A 14,238-nucleotide genomic window follows, 5' to 3' on the forward strand; every position below is an offset into this window, starting at 1 on the left:
AAAGGGCTAAATGCTAAGGGCAAAGAATAGTGGAGAAAGGGCTTACCCCTGTCGAGTTCCTCTCTCTAAATGAAAGACATCAGAGCTCACTCCTTTGACCAAGATCCGAGCACAGAGTTGTGCGTGATGAACATGTACAACAGATGGAATCTTATTTGGTCTACAAACTGGCTAAAAAGACTGTAAGCACTGGATTTTGTTTTCAACTGCAAGACTTCATGTATGAGGTTTGAACATAGTCTATACTGCAGGTCGCATTTTATTAAAAAACAGTGATCGCACAAACTGCTGACAATCTGTAATCAGTCTGGTAGGAAAGTTCATTAGTTTCCATTTTTAGAAATGCAGGTCTTCGACCGCTCCGCGATCATTTTTTCAAGCTTGACTGAATCAGCAGCAAACTTTCTAATGCCATCTGACAACTTCTCCACTGCCATTTGGTCCTCGTTGTCCAGCCAGCGGAAGAACTTCTCATCCAGATGGATTCTTGCCAAGTCTTTTTTCTGAGCTTCTTCTATGCAGAGCTTTGGAGTAAGCTTGCTGTCATCCTTGCTAAGTTCTTCAAGAAGTTTGGGTGAGATGGTGAGGTAATCACACCCAGCCAGTGCTTTGATTTCTCCAATGTTTCGGAAGGAAGCACCCATCACAATTGTTTTATACCCATATTTCTTGTAATAATTGTAAATTGCAGTTACACTTTGAACTCCTGGATCCTCAGAAGGCTCATATGTTATCTTTCCAGAGTTTGCCACATACTAATCCAGGATACGACCCACAAAAGGAGAGATCAGGGTTACTCCAGCCTCCGCACAAGTCACAGCCTGGGCAAAGGAGAAGAGCAAGGTCATGTTGCAGTGGATGCTGTGCTCCTTCTCCAGAATTTTTCCTGCCTGGATCCGTTCTTTGTCAATACCAGCTTCTTCATATAGTTTTATTAGAGCCCTGGTTCTCTGAATCATTCCCTCTGTATCAAACTACAACCGAGCATCTACTTCAGTTGACACCCGATCTGGAATCTTCTTCAGGATTTCCACACCAAATAAAACAAACTGCTTGTCCACAGTATTAGTCATTTTCTCATCATCTGACCCTCCTTTCGCCTTGCCATATTCTATAGCATCATACACAAGCTGCTGGTAGTCCATCTGGGCAGCAGCCAATATGAGGGATGGGTTTGTTGTAGCATCCTGCAGCTTATGTTCATCGATAGCGTTGAAGTCACCAGTGTCAGCAACCACCACAGTGTACTTCTTCAGCTGATCGAGCGCAGACTCCTCCATCTTCTGCCACTTCCCAGTGCGTCAGTTATTTTTTAGTAGCGTTTTCGACCAGGTGGATCACCCTTCGTAGATTATCTTGCGTCTACCTACCTGCTATAAAACCAGACTGGTCTGGGTGAATGAGGTCTGGAAGCAAGCTCTCAAGCCTAGAGGCTATGTCTTTTGTCTATAATTTGAAGTCTAGGCTAAGGAGCGATATTGGCCAGTAAGATTCGCATTTTTGAGGGTTTTTCCCTGGTTTCGGGATGACTGTGATTAGGGTCTCGCCCATAGAAGACACTCCTCCCTCTGCCACAAAGTTAAATAAAGGTACAAGATGGGGGAGTAGCTTTGAGCTAAAAGTCTTTTAAAACTGGGCTGTCAGCCCATTTGGACCCAGGAATTTAAAAAGTTTGAGCTCTGTAATGGCTGTGCGGATCTCTTCTTCAGTTATGGGTCCTCACAATTGTTCATTCTAGGCCTCTAAATAGTCTAATTGGGCATTCTCAGCAGAGGTCTCCTTAGTATATAACGTTCTATAGAATTGACCAAATATTTGGGCCTTTTCGGGATCGGACACTACTTTCTCTCCCGTGCCAGATTGATTATCTTCTACTTATTCTTTCTCACATTTAATCATCATTTGTCTGGCCAAATGGGACCCTACTTTATTTCCCAGTTCATATGTAGTGCGTTTGAGCCTCAGGAGTGTGAGCTCAACTCTAGTATTGTAGATAGCATTAAGTTTACCCCTGAGTATTGTTACTTTGATTTGTAGTGGTAGTGTCGGGTTTTCTTTATGTGCCTTCTCTGGTTCTCACAGCTCCTGCTCTAGTTCTAATCTCTCTTTGGTTCTTTGTCTATTGAGGGCCATGGCATTAGACCCCCTAAGCTCCGTTTAAAGGCATCCCAATAATTTGTTGGGGTAGTATCTGGGGAGGGGCGGGGGGGAAGGTATTCAGATCAAAAAAGTCTGACAGTTTTTCGTAGGTCATCTCGCATCAGTTTGTCATCAACCAGGGACCCCAGAAATAAACAGCATCTATGTTTCGTTGGAGCCGCATCCTATGTCATTGTAATAGTAATTGGGGCATGGCTGGATATCGTAATTGAGTGGATAAAGCAGATTTAACGTCTGTGTCAGTGCCAGATTTACGAAGTCTAAGCATAGTGTGCCATGTGTTTATGAGGCCCAGATATTTAAATTCACGTTTCAACGCTCTTGTAAAGCCACCAGTATTGGCCCTATGGGGATGTGTATTATCCATGCTTGGGTCCCAGCTGAGATTGAAATCACCCATCAGCAATGTATCTCCTTCCGCAAATCCACCCAGCAGTGACAACACTGAGCTCAAAAATTGTCCCTCGTTATTACTGGGAGCATATGCAGAGGCAAAAGTGCACATGGCGACCAAGGAGTAGTCCCTTGACCATTATAACACTCCTTTCCCTATCTGCCTTACATCCCTCCAGTTGAAACTTCAACGATGAGTGGAACAGTAGGCCAACCCCATTATAATTTATGGTGCTGACAATCTCTAGATGAACGAATAGGCCCTATGGTGTAGCCTGTGATCCTCAGGTTGCTTCAAGTGTGTTTCTTGCAAAGCTACTACATCATGCCTTTGGTCTAATAGATATATCCACAGTTTATGCCTCTTGGCTGGGGAGTTAAGCCCTTTAACATTCCATGATAATGAGTGGATCACCATCTCAATCCAAAATCCAGCAAGATCTCCATGTGTAGTGCATTGAGACCCTCCAAGAGCCTGTGAATTCCATCCCACATCTCTCTTTAAACCGGTTTGTGATACGTTGTTACTGTGGAAGGTGGTGAAGTGCTAGCGTCCATGTACCCTCATGTAAAAAAAAAAACAATCCCATTATATGTTTGAATAAGTGAACAATTGCTATATAGTCCCTGCTTGCCCAAAAGAAGAACATCCACCTGGGCGAGTAGGTCAAAATCAGCCAATGTAAGGTGAAAATGGCTTACCATAGTAGATCGACATTGAGGATTTCTAGTAATACAACATAGACGGTTGAGTTAGCATGCGCCTGAACCCTTGAGTTACAGCGAACATTCAGAACTGTTCCTGAGCCCCCTAATAGAAATAAACAGTTTTATGTCCCAAGGAAACTACAATAGGTCAAGCCCCACTGATGTGTCATCCAGGCCAATGCACAGCAAGTAATCAACTTCTGTGTCGAGTGCCTCAATGTTTGCGTTGTTGGCGCAAATGCTTCTGAGACTGCCAGTGCTCAGTTCCATTCGCTTCCTTTCCAGAATCCGACATCTCTCCCTCTGCTCCTCCATCCACTTGAACTCCAGACAGCGTCAGGTCCAGGACATTCGCAGCTTCCAGGAGAGTGACGGCATGGTAAGACTTAGCCTGTAGTATGAAAGCAATACCAAAGCGATATATCCATCGGTACTTGATCGAGTCTTTCCTCAGTTTGTCAGTAATTGGGCGAAACTGCTGTCGGCGAGCCAAAGTGACAGGCACTACATCCTGAAGCAGCGCACATGTGAAGCCCTGAAAAGACACCACCGCAGTCCTCTGCACCGTTTGAAGGAAAGCCTCCTTTGATTTAACACCTTCTGTGCTCATGACGGCTCTCGGCCGTCATGAGTCACAGTAGATTTGTGCTCATGACGGCCGGGAGCCGTCAGAAAGTTGCCGCTACGCCCACACGTGGTTAATTCCCTGCCTGTGCGGGAGAATTAATCAGTGGGTGGAGTTCTGACGGCTCCCGGCCGTCATGAGCACATGCCCACCGTGATTTATGATGGCCGGGAGCCGTCAAAGGTACCCGAGCGCCCTTCCCAACCCCAATTCGCGCCACGGCGAAGGGGTTAAAAGAGAGTAGTTTTATCAGTACGTCTCTTGGCCTCTTACCTCCTCCTAAGTTTGGTGATCCCACTCTATGTACTCTGACTATTTTCACCTTTAGGCTGGTAGAGCCCAACAACTCTGAGAATAGTCCAAGTATGAACACCACCAGATCCGGCCCCTCCTCGTCCTCTTCCAGATTGCAAATGCGGATGTTCTACCTACGAGATCTGTTCTCTAGATCATCGCATTTTTAAAGAGATCTCTGAAGGGGAGTTTGAAAATGTTTCACAGCGGTCACTGCCTTGATTAAGCGTTGTTACAGGTCCTGCATTTTAGTTTTGAGATCCATTGCGTGAGAATTGTTCTATACTTCATTTATATTGTTCTGGAACTAGGTTTATTTAGAGCTGTATTTATACTGTCTTATGAAAATGTGTATTATTGTGCTCATATTTCTGAAAGTTGCCAATTTTCAGACCGAACTCCATATATGAGGAAACAAAAATTGTGGAATTATAATAGGCTTACCTTAACGTTTGAAATTTCTCTTTCAATGCTGGAATGGTAACTGTTCCAGGACAGACTTTGTGATGTGAACGGAGGTAATGCAGAGGAAGGCATGCTAAAATAAAACACACCTTAAATGTTAAAACCAGGCTAATCAGCGATTTATAAAATACTTTGAAGGGAAAGAAATAAGCATGAGTACAATTTTTAGGTTTTAAACTCTTATAATCCTATGCCTAGCAATTTTAATGCAGACCCATCTCACTGTATCATCCATCTCATCAATGTCAGTAACAGCACTTGGAATAGGCTGGTAAAAGACTTGTTGTTGAAACCAAAAAGTAGTTAAAGTTCAGCTTTTCTGATCTGGCTACCGCTGGCTACTGCAGAAAGACTGAGATGGCAGAAAAGACAAGAGAAAGAATAAAGAGTAGGACTTGAGGGGAGCAGAAAGAGGGTCAACATGTCTCTCTGGACACCATGCCACAAATGTGCCTCAACAGCAGGCAAATACTGTTTTGGTAGGGACGCCTGGCTGCCAAGAATTGGGCATAGAAGTTTCAGCTCTGCAGTCTTTTCTGAATCCTGACTGAAAAGTGTCATGGAGGTCAAATTCTTCTATGTGTTGGGTGAGTTGTAGCTGGACACACTTCTCCATTGTTTTGGCTAGGAAAGGGAGGTTGGTGGCTGGTCTGAGGTTATTGAGGGCACTGGGGTCCGCCCCGGTTTTTTGAGAATGGTTGTGACTTGACTTAGTTGGACTGAGTTGGGTACACAGGCTGAAGAAAGAGAGGTGTTCATGATTTTGGGTCAAAATGGGGAGATGATATGTTTGAGGTTCTGTACTAGGGTGGAGGGGTTCAGCATTGTGGAATGTGAGCTTTATGAGCGCAATTTTATTGGAGAATTCGCCTTCAATCGATTCGATTCAATTCAATATACTTTATTCGGTTTATTGTACAACCAAAAAAGCAATTCCAAAACTAAAAATATACTTCTAAAATTAATAACACAATTAAATGGCATATTCCATGATCATGAAGAACAAAATTCATAGTGTGTTTTTAAGCTAACACAGTCATAATATCATATTTCAGAATCATTTAAGAACAAGAGCAGTTCATAACAGTATTACACGTTTGTGCATTATATCTATTTCTTGATCAATTAACAAGGAAAATACCTTTCTTCACATTAATTGCTTTTAAAATGAATGACACAACTTAAAAGCATATTTCTGGGTCATTCAGAGCAAGAAGCAAGTTCATAGCAGCATGATACGATCTTACATTATATTTTATAAAAAGTGGTTTCAGATAAAAACATCTAAAATACAAGTAGAAGTTACAAAAGAGCATAAAGTGCACTGTGCTTTATTTCGAAAGCTCATCACAAAGGCAGGGTGTAGAGTCCAGGGGGCATGTTTCCATAACTGTGAAGGTGACTAGATGATGGAGTATGCCTAATCTCAATCTAGTCAGTACATAGCGATGTGAAGATCTAGTCACTGTAATCAAATATTCTTGGATTCTTCTTCTGAATTCAGTTGATTGGTAACATTTAAAAGTCGACTGTTTCTCTATAGTACTCCTTCGGGTTTCTTTTTGTATGCCAAGAATAAGTCTTTGATTTCCCTTTTGTTTAAAGAAGCCATATGTCCCGGGTTTTCGGAAATCAGTATATTAAATAGTTTGCTATATAGGTCACTCATCTATTTTAACCACAGGATGTGTGATTTTTTCTAAAGGAGTAAACAATCTTTGATTATAGATTTAGTAACGGCTGTCTCGTCTTTAGCCCATATAGATCTCCATACTAGCAGCAGCCGCACAGCAGTCAAATCTGCCAGGTATGCCAGATCCACCTCCCGATGTGTTAGCTCAGTAGATGCCAAAGGTGGCAGGCTTAATAGTCGTTTTTAAAAGGCATTTTCTTCTTGTTGCAGAGCCTGGCAGCATTGATAGCCCCAGACCCCTGCACCATATAGGACTGTTGCGAAACATCTCGCCGTATATATTGTCAACATTTCCTTTACAGGAGGCTACCCAATTTGGATGCGGATCTAAAAACCCCATGTGCATTCTTAGTCATCTTTAAACGGACATTAGAAAGTTCCAGATTCCATTTCCCATTACCCGAATAAGTTACCCCCAAATAGCAGAATGAATTGACAGCTTGTACTGGAGTGCTATCTATATAAAAAGTTTTACATTTCGTTCTCCTTCAGTCATAGGTTAGAGGTCTGTCCACTTTTTCAGTAGTGGGTAATCATCATCTTCGGTTCTTATAGGGGCACTTCGGCCCTTAGTTCGGTCTTGAGGGGGTAATTCCGTGCAGGCCTAGGTGCTAATGGGCCAGGTGGTCTGGGATGACAAACTTGTGTCTTGGATAAGAAATTGTTAAATTTTTGCAAATATGTCAATGAAGAAGATAGCTATTTCTTTGGTGGCTGTTATTCTGGGTGTGGTGCAAGGGTAGTTTGATTATGTTGCACAACTCCCTAGGTCGATTCTGCGAGTGGTTGAGTTGGTTGCGAAAGAAAGGGGCTTTTTCCCTAAATATGTGTTTTTGGTAGACGAGCCCTTTGGATCTTAGGAGTGAGAGGTGTGCCGGTGAGGGATTCTGTCTCCATAATCTTTCAGTATGTCTTAGTTGTCTCCTCTCTTTCTTAAGTTTAATGTTGTACAAGGATCTAGATTAAATTCTTTCAGCTTGCTTTAGTTTGAGCGGTGCCATTTGGTCAAGAACATTGGTAATCTGTGAGATAGTGGGCGGTGAGGTCCTCTACAGTGCAAAGGAGAGGTTGCGACTCTAGTTGGGCTTTAATCTTGGATTCCAGCTCCGTTATTGGGATGTGTTTGATGTTCCTGCCCAATGCGTAGGTTTGTTGGGGGGGCTGAGTTGGATAAGGGGTGGGCTATAGGATTGAATAGTATTAGATAGTGGTCTGACCAGTCTATCGGCATGATGGATGGTATGGCGACAAGTTCACTTCTGGTAATAGTCGCATTTAAATTAGAGCCTTTATTGTCGGTCTGTTTGTTGCAGAATTGCTCTAGGTGGTTTATTTCAAGAAGGTTCGTAAGACTGCGGAATCTTCAGTGTCATTCCAATACAGGTTTAAATCACCTAGGAAGACGCCATTGTTATTAGTTAGGGAGAACTGTTTTATTAGGTCAGTGAGCACTTCTGTGAAGAGTATGCGATCACCAGGGGGGTGATAGATGGTGTGGAGATTGATAGGTGTGGGGCCTTTAGTTGTGAGTTTGACTCCAAGGTACTGTAAAGTCGCATGGTTCATGGTCTCTAGGGTGTTAAGCGGAGTATCTTCTTTGTGGATGATTGCTAACCCTCCACCTGCTCAACCTGGTCCGTCATGTCTGATAATTGAATAGCCAGTGGTGTGAGCAGGCCAAGTATAGGTGTTGAGTGATCGTTAAGCCACGTTTCCGTAAGGAATGCAATATTGATTGATTCTTTCGGCAAGTATAGTTTCCACTATATCAGGAGCGTGTTTAACTGCTAATCTGCAGTTAAGAAGCATTCACGTTAGGGAGCTGTAGTTATTATTTGTGGAGTGTATTGTGTGAATGGTAGAGCATTGAAAGGGTGGTCTAGGCGATATGATCGCTCGGGGGAGTCTATTTGTGCCTGTTACAAATGGGATTCTGGATACAGTCTTACGGTCTATTTGTGGGGGTTTTGTGGTTTATGATTCATAGAGGGACTCTGCCTCCACAGGAGATAGAGGGTGGCGGGCTTAGTAGGGTCTGTGGGAAAGACGGTTCATGGGAATGGAGGTCCAGCAGATGGGCTGACTGAGACTTTGGGGTCCTCTGTGGGGAGTCCATTTGTCTAAACAAGGATTGAGTGCTAACATGGCCTGGATCGCGAGGTCATTTTTTACATGGAACATATCTATAGCTAGACAATCAAATTTTTGTTCTATTCGTCTCAAGAACAGGGTAATGATGTCTGGGAAGCTTCCTGTTTTATTTATGGGTGGATGAGTGCCGGGTTTAGTGTTAATTTAAGACGCTTGATATTCAAAAGAGGGGAGGATAGTGTCATCAAGGTTGGGAATGTAGCGAGTTTAAATGGGCTGGGTGGATCTACATTGGGCATCAGGGTTGTGTTTGTGAGAAGTTCAATGGATAAATATCTTGAACTGGGGCTATTGTGTCCAATGTGAGAGTCAGTGGTCTGTGTTAAGTTGTGGGTGTTAGCTAGAGTCGGTGCAGTGGAGATCTTCGCTAAGGAGTGTGTGGGGGGTAGCAGTGGTACATAGTGTGGCAGTAGAGACCAGGAGGTGACTAGGTTCTTGGCTAACGATCCAGGGCAAAGAGGTGGGGGTTGTTGGGGGACGGGGCCTTCTTGTGAAAAAAAGGTGAGAAATGACGAGAAGTGTTGGACAAAGATGGTGAGGTGATAGTTTGTCGCTTGAATTTGTATAGTCCCGTCCTGAAAAAAGATATGAAGATTTCTCCTTTAAAGCTTTGGGAGGGGGCAGTGGTGAGTTTAGTTCCATAAGGAATTTTGATTGTTTTTGTAACATGATGGTAGAGGCGGTAGATGTTTCTCCATTTTGCAGGTTGTTTGGAGTAGAAGATGCAGTCAGTTTTCTTATTGTCGTTGCTTGAGCCTTAGTAGGTATTGGCTATTAGTTTTTCAAGAAGTTATTTCAGTAAGTTGTGTTCTAAAAACTTTTTTTGCATTATTTGATAGATTTGTTGGATATTTTATGCTCCATGAGTTGGGTGTCATATCTCTCTAGTGCAGTGTCTTAGGGTAAAGGTCGTTCATCGTGGCTGATCTTGAGTTGAGACCCTGCTGGTATAGGAAGCTGGCTCTGTATATACTATACCAAAGTGAGGTATAGTGTGCACAGAGACCAGTGGAACCAGAAAGGTAGGCAAAGGTAAAAGTAGATCGCACCTTACTCTTGATTTGTGGTAGGGTGGTCGAGCAGTAAGGCTTTATCAGAGGGTAGTGTTAAGCATTTGTTGTACACACTCAATCAGCAAATGATTGCACACACTCAAAGACTGAATTTCAGACCAATTGGTTTTGTATAAAAATATTTTTTTATTTCCTAGAACCAAGTAAGCCTGGCACATGTAAGTGATTTATACTTTGCAGTAATAATACAGTTTTGAATTGTAGTTGTATATATATACTTTGGTATGGTTACAGTAGAATTACTGGTAATGCAATACTTTGAAATATTGTACATATACTTTGTATTAACTTTTCAATAGGATGTCAAGAAAATTACTTTACAGACTACTTTTCTTACACACGGCACTGGGACATTTCCTGTAAACAGGTAAGTAAAAGCTTTTTGGCTATTTGGTTACAGTTTTAGAGACTTTTATAGATTTTCTAACTCCTCACTTCAAAACATTTTCATAGAAAACAGTCAATGTTATCCTATGGGCAAAAAGAGTGTTATCGGTTCAGAGGTAAATCCTTTGTTGTGGGAGTTAGATTTCTGGGTTTAGACTCAGGGGTCACCCAGGGTCGAGGATGCACTCTCAAAGCACCCTCAGCAGCACTAGGACGGCTAGGTGCAGAGTGCTGAGGCCCAATGTTATCCAATGGGGACAGCTCCTGGACGTAAGCTCAGGGCAAATGAGGGTTAAAGTTTGAACCAAAGTTACACCCTCAGTGGCACAAGGGCGTCCGGATGCAGGGTGCTGTTTTGTCGTCGGGTGCCCTGTTACTTTCAATGAGATTCTCTGGTTTGCAAACACACTGCAGGCTCGGGACGAAGGTCTTCTGGGAGCAACCATCACTTGGAGAGGTAAGTTAGGATGCTGGGGGTTGGCTAGACACCATTGGTTGGGCCACCCAAGGCCGTGGGGCGTCGGGTGCAGTGGTGTGTTTTAGGGTCTAATGTTCTTACCAGCTCCTGGTCGCGCTTGGGGAAACCTTCTGGATTGAGGCTGCAGGCGTCGGCTGGAGGATTGAGGCAGGTAAGGGATTGCTGGATCTCGGGTCAGGATTGCCAGGGAGAGCTCCTCGTGGTGTTGGGCCACTCGAACTCGGGCCGTGGCCGACGGGTGCAGAGTGGTGCAAACTCGCAGATTTTGCCGGAGCTGGAGTCTGTGGGTGAACAGATCCAATGCTCAAGGGCGACAAAGTCTTTTCCCTGGAAGGCAGGGTAGGTCGTCGGGGTTCTTGAGGTTGCTGGGTGCAGGACACCCCGGAGGTTTGCTTCTGCAGATTGGAGGTGGGGACAGGCCAGTAGGGCTGAGGTCAAGTTGGTGGGCGTCCTCCTCTTCTTAGCTTCGGCACGGTTGTTCGGTCATTCTTCTTTTCTTCTTGGTCGTTGCTTGTCCGAGGAGGCAAGCTTCGGGGTGCCCCATAAATACTAGATTTTTTTTTTTTGTTTTTTTTGTAAGACCTTTATTAGCAACAAGATTTTTTACACAGCATGAGCCTACAACCCTGGGGCCGGCTCGCTACGTTGGTATTATCCTCTGTCATAATTCGCTTGTGTCATGAAGAATAGCACAGTATTACAAATTCGAGCCTCCCCACACATCCTCTGTAGGTCCACAAGCCGACACATTACTTGAGTCTCACCGTTTAACATTTTCATAGAAAGGAAAACAGAAATTCAACATACCCCAACTAAGACCTCACAGCTCCATCGTACACATTCTAAACAACAATTGTGATAATAGTTCTCATGCCCACCAAGAGTTTGCCACCATCAGACACGGGCTTGCGCCTCATACACCATCCCTGTTAGATTGAAATTAAAAGAGAGCTAGTCCTCCTCACTGTCCTGCAGTGAGGTGAGGTCGTCTGTTAGAAAACACCAAATGTCCTTCGGCCTGGACTTAGCCGGCAATTGCTCCTCATATGTTTGCAGTTTGTCACGGCATATGGTCATATCATAGAGCCACGTTTTCCTCGTCGGCACTTTGCGGCTGTTCCAACATTGCGCCACTTGTCTCTTCGCCAGTAGCAAAGCAATTGCACAGAACTTGCGCTTTAATGCCCTGAATTGTGGCACAATACCCAGCAGACAGATCTTGGGCGTGCACTGCACCACCTCTCCCAGTATCACCGCTAGTGTGTCTGTAACCTCCCCCCAGTATTTCGCCACCCCTGCGCAGTCCCAGGCCAGATGTGCAAAGTCCGCCCCCTCCCTGCCACACCTTTTGCATTTGTCTTCCTCGTTCAACCCAAACCTGAGCAATTTCGACGGTGTATAATATATTTGATGAAGAAATGTAAAATGAATAATCCTTAAATTGCCGGTAGGCGTCAGTATCTGTGTTAAAGCGCAGGTGCTACTCCATTCCTCATCTGTCAATGGTGTGTCCATCAACGCATCCCACCGCCCTTTAGCCTTCTGAGTATTCCCCGCTACCTCTGATTGCGCTGCCGTATATAATCTGGACACCAAATGTGAAAGATCATTAGAGGTAATTATCAGTTGTAATGGTGCAAGGCATTCTGGTTCCTGTGGGAACGTCGGGTAGTGCTCCCTCAATGCTCTGGTCAATCTGTAGTATGTGAAACGAAACATAGGAGTCTGATTTTGAATATAGTGCAGTTGGTCTAGACCTATGAACGTGCCCTCTTTAAACACATCACCCAGTCTGTCAATCCCAGCTCTACTCAGCAAAGACATCCCAACCTTTTCCCCAGTTACAGACAAGGCCTGATGATGTTGCAACGGCATGGCTGGTGCATAGAGCGGGGCCTTATGAGCCAATTGTCCAAGCCTGTGCCACGCTTTAACCGTCGTGTCTACAGTATTGATATCGTTTGCATGTAGCGGCGGTCTCGTATGCGTGACTATTGCAGAGAGAGGAACCGGATATGCATCATCCTCCTCTATAGCTGTGTGTGTGAGATACGGGACCGCATGGTACCAATACGCTGCATACTGTGCCTGCGCACAGAGGTAATAGAGGAGGAAGTCCGGCACACCGAACCCACCCTGCGCGAATGGTAATGTAAGTGTTTGCAAATCAATACGAGCTTGTTTGCCCGCCCATATCAGAGTCCGCACCAAGGAATTCACACGGCGGAATACTGCCTGTGGTGGCGTGATCGGTATGTTGTTAAACATATAGAGCAACTTGGGTAGCACGTTCATTTTGACTATAGCTATTCTATCAGCTAGCAATAGCGGTAAATGAATCCAGCGTTGAATTTTGTCTTCCAGTTTAGAGAGCACCACCCCATAGTTCGCTCGTAGAACCTCATCCGGATCCCTGTGATACATAACTCCTAGGTATCTAATCGGTTCTTGCTGCCATTCCAACGGAAAGTCTACTGCAAAGGACAATGTAGTGTCAGTGAGGGGTATTATAGAGGATTTAGCCCAGTTGATCGCTAGCCCCGAATGCCCGCCAAACCGGATGTATTCCCTAGGCAGCGGGTTCAAGTGGGTTTCCGGGTCTCGGACGTATAGTAACATGTCGTCCGCGTATAATGAAATGTGGAGAGGTCTGGCCACAAATCTCAGCGCCGATTCCTTGTAGTTCTGTCGCACTATGCACGCCAGTGGCTCCAGTGCCAGCGCAAACAGCAGTGGCGACAGTGGACAGCCCTGCCTTGTACCACGCTCAATATCAAACTGCTCTGAGACATAACCATTTATTCTGACCCTGGCGCGCGGTCGTGTGTAAAGCAGAGAGACCCATTGCACAAACCGCTTGGGAAACCCCATTCTATGCAGGACCGTAATCATGTAACGCCATTCAATTGAATCGAATGCCTTGGCGGCGTCCAGCATGACAGCCACCGTTTTAACCGAGGGTTGCAGGTAGTGTGAGAGTGCAAATAAGGACCTAGTATTATGTGCAGTCGATCTGGTGGGTACAAACCCAGATTGATCCGGAAGGACCAGTCGGGTCATCAAGGGGGATAGTCGTCCTGCTATGAGTTTGGCGAGAATTTTCGAATCCACATTGATCAGGGAGAGAGGTCTATAGGAGTCACACTCCTCTGGGTCCTTGGACGGCTTTAACAGGGCGATAATCATTGCTTCTCGCAGTGATGGGGGAAGTAGCGATCTCTCCAGGGAGGCACCATACATTTCCACCAAATGAGGAGCTATCCTGTCCGCGAATTGTTTATAGAATTCAGCGGTGTACCCGTCGGGGCCCGGTGCCTTTCCATTTGGCAAGGAGCATATTACTTCAGTGACCTCTTCCACCGTTATGGGCCTGGCCAGGAACTCCCGGTGCCCGTCCGACAGCCACCCAATCGCTACGTCGTGTAAGTAGTCGTTCGTTTCCTCCTCTGGTGCTGTGGGTTGTGATTTATATAGTGAGCCGAACGAGTCTACAAAACATTGCAGTATGTCCGCTGAGTGTGTTTGCAATATACCCTCCTTGGTTTTAATTCTAAGTATCGCTGATTGCCCCCTTCCCTCACAAATTTTCCGAGCCAGCAGCGCCCCCGGCCTTCCCCCTTCTCCAAAGGTTCTAGCCACATGTGGGCGATCCAGGTACTTTATTTCAGACTCCAGGAATTCTGCGTGCTCAGTATGCATCTCGCGTAATCTAGGCAGCAATGAAACATCCTTAGTCGTCTCATACTGTACTTCCAGATCTCTCATCTGTTGTTCGCAACGGTGGATCTGATTCCTGATGTCTTTTAGCACC

The 14,238-nt window shown here is 44.9% G+C and overlaps 1 protein-coding gene and 1 pseudogene across 3 annotated transcripts in view; both read right to left on the bottom strand.

Annotated features, from left to right (window-relative positions):
* Positions 1-14,238, bottom strand: part of LOC144772494 (E3 ubiquitin-protein ligase TTC3-like) — a 1,119,388-nt gene that overhangs the window by 128,938 nt on the left and 976,212 nt on the right. For all 3 annotated transcript variants that reach the window (XM_078656860.1, XM_078656861.1, XM_078656859.1), the window contains exon 40: positions 4,625-4,718. In XM_078656860.1, coding sequence (XP_078512986.1) covers positions 4,625-4,718 — 94 coding nt within the window. The remainder of the gene's footprint in view (positions 1-4,624; positions 4,719-14,238) is intronic.
* LOC144771534 (transaldolase pseudogene) lies at positions 293-1,282 on the bottom strand (annotated as a pseudogene).

The sequence above is a fragment of the Lissotriton helveticus genome, chromosome 8, assembly GCF_964261635.1.
Source record: "Lissotriton helveticus chromosome 8, aLisHel1.1, whole genome shotgun sequence".
Taxonomy (NCBI): Eukaryota; Metazoa; Chordata; class Amphibia; order Caudata; family Salamandridae; genus Lissotriton; species Lissotriton helveticus.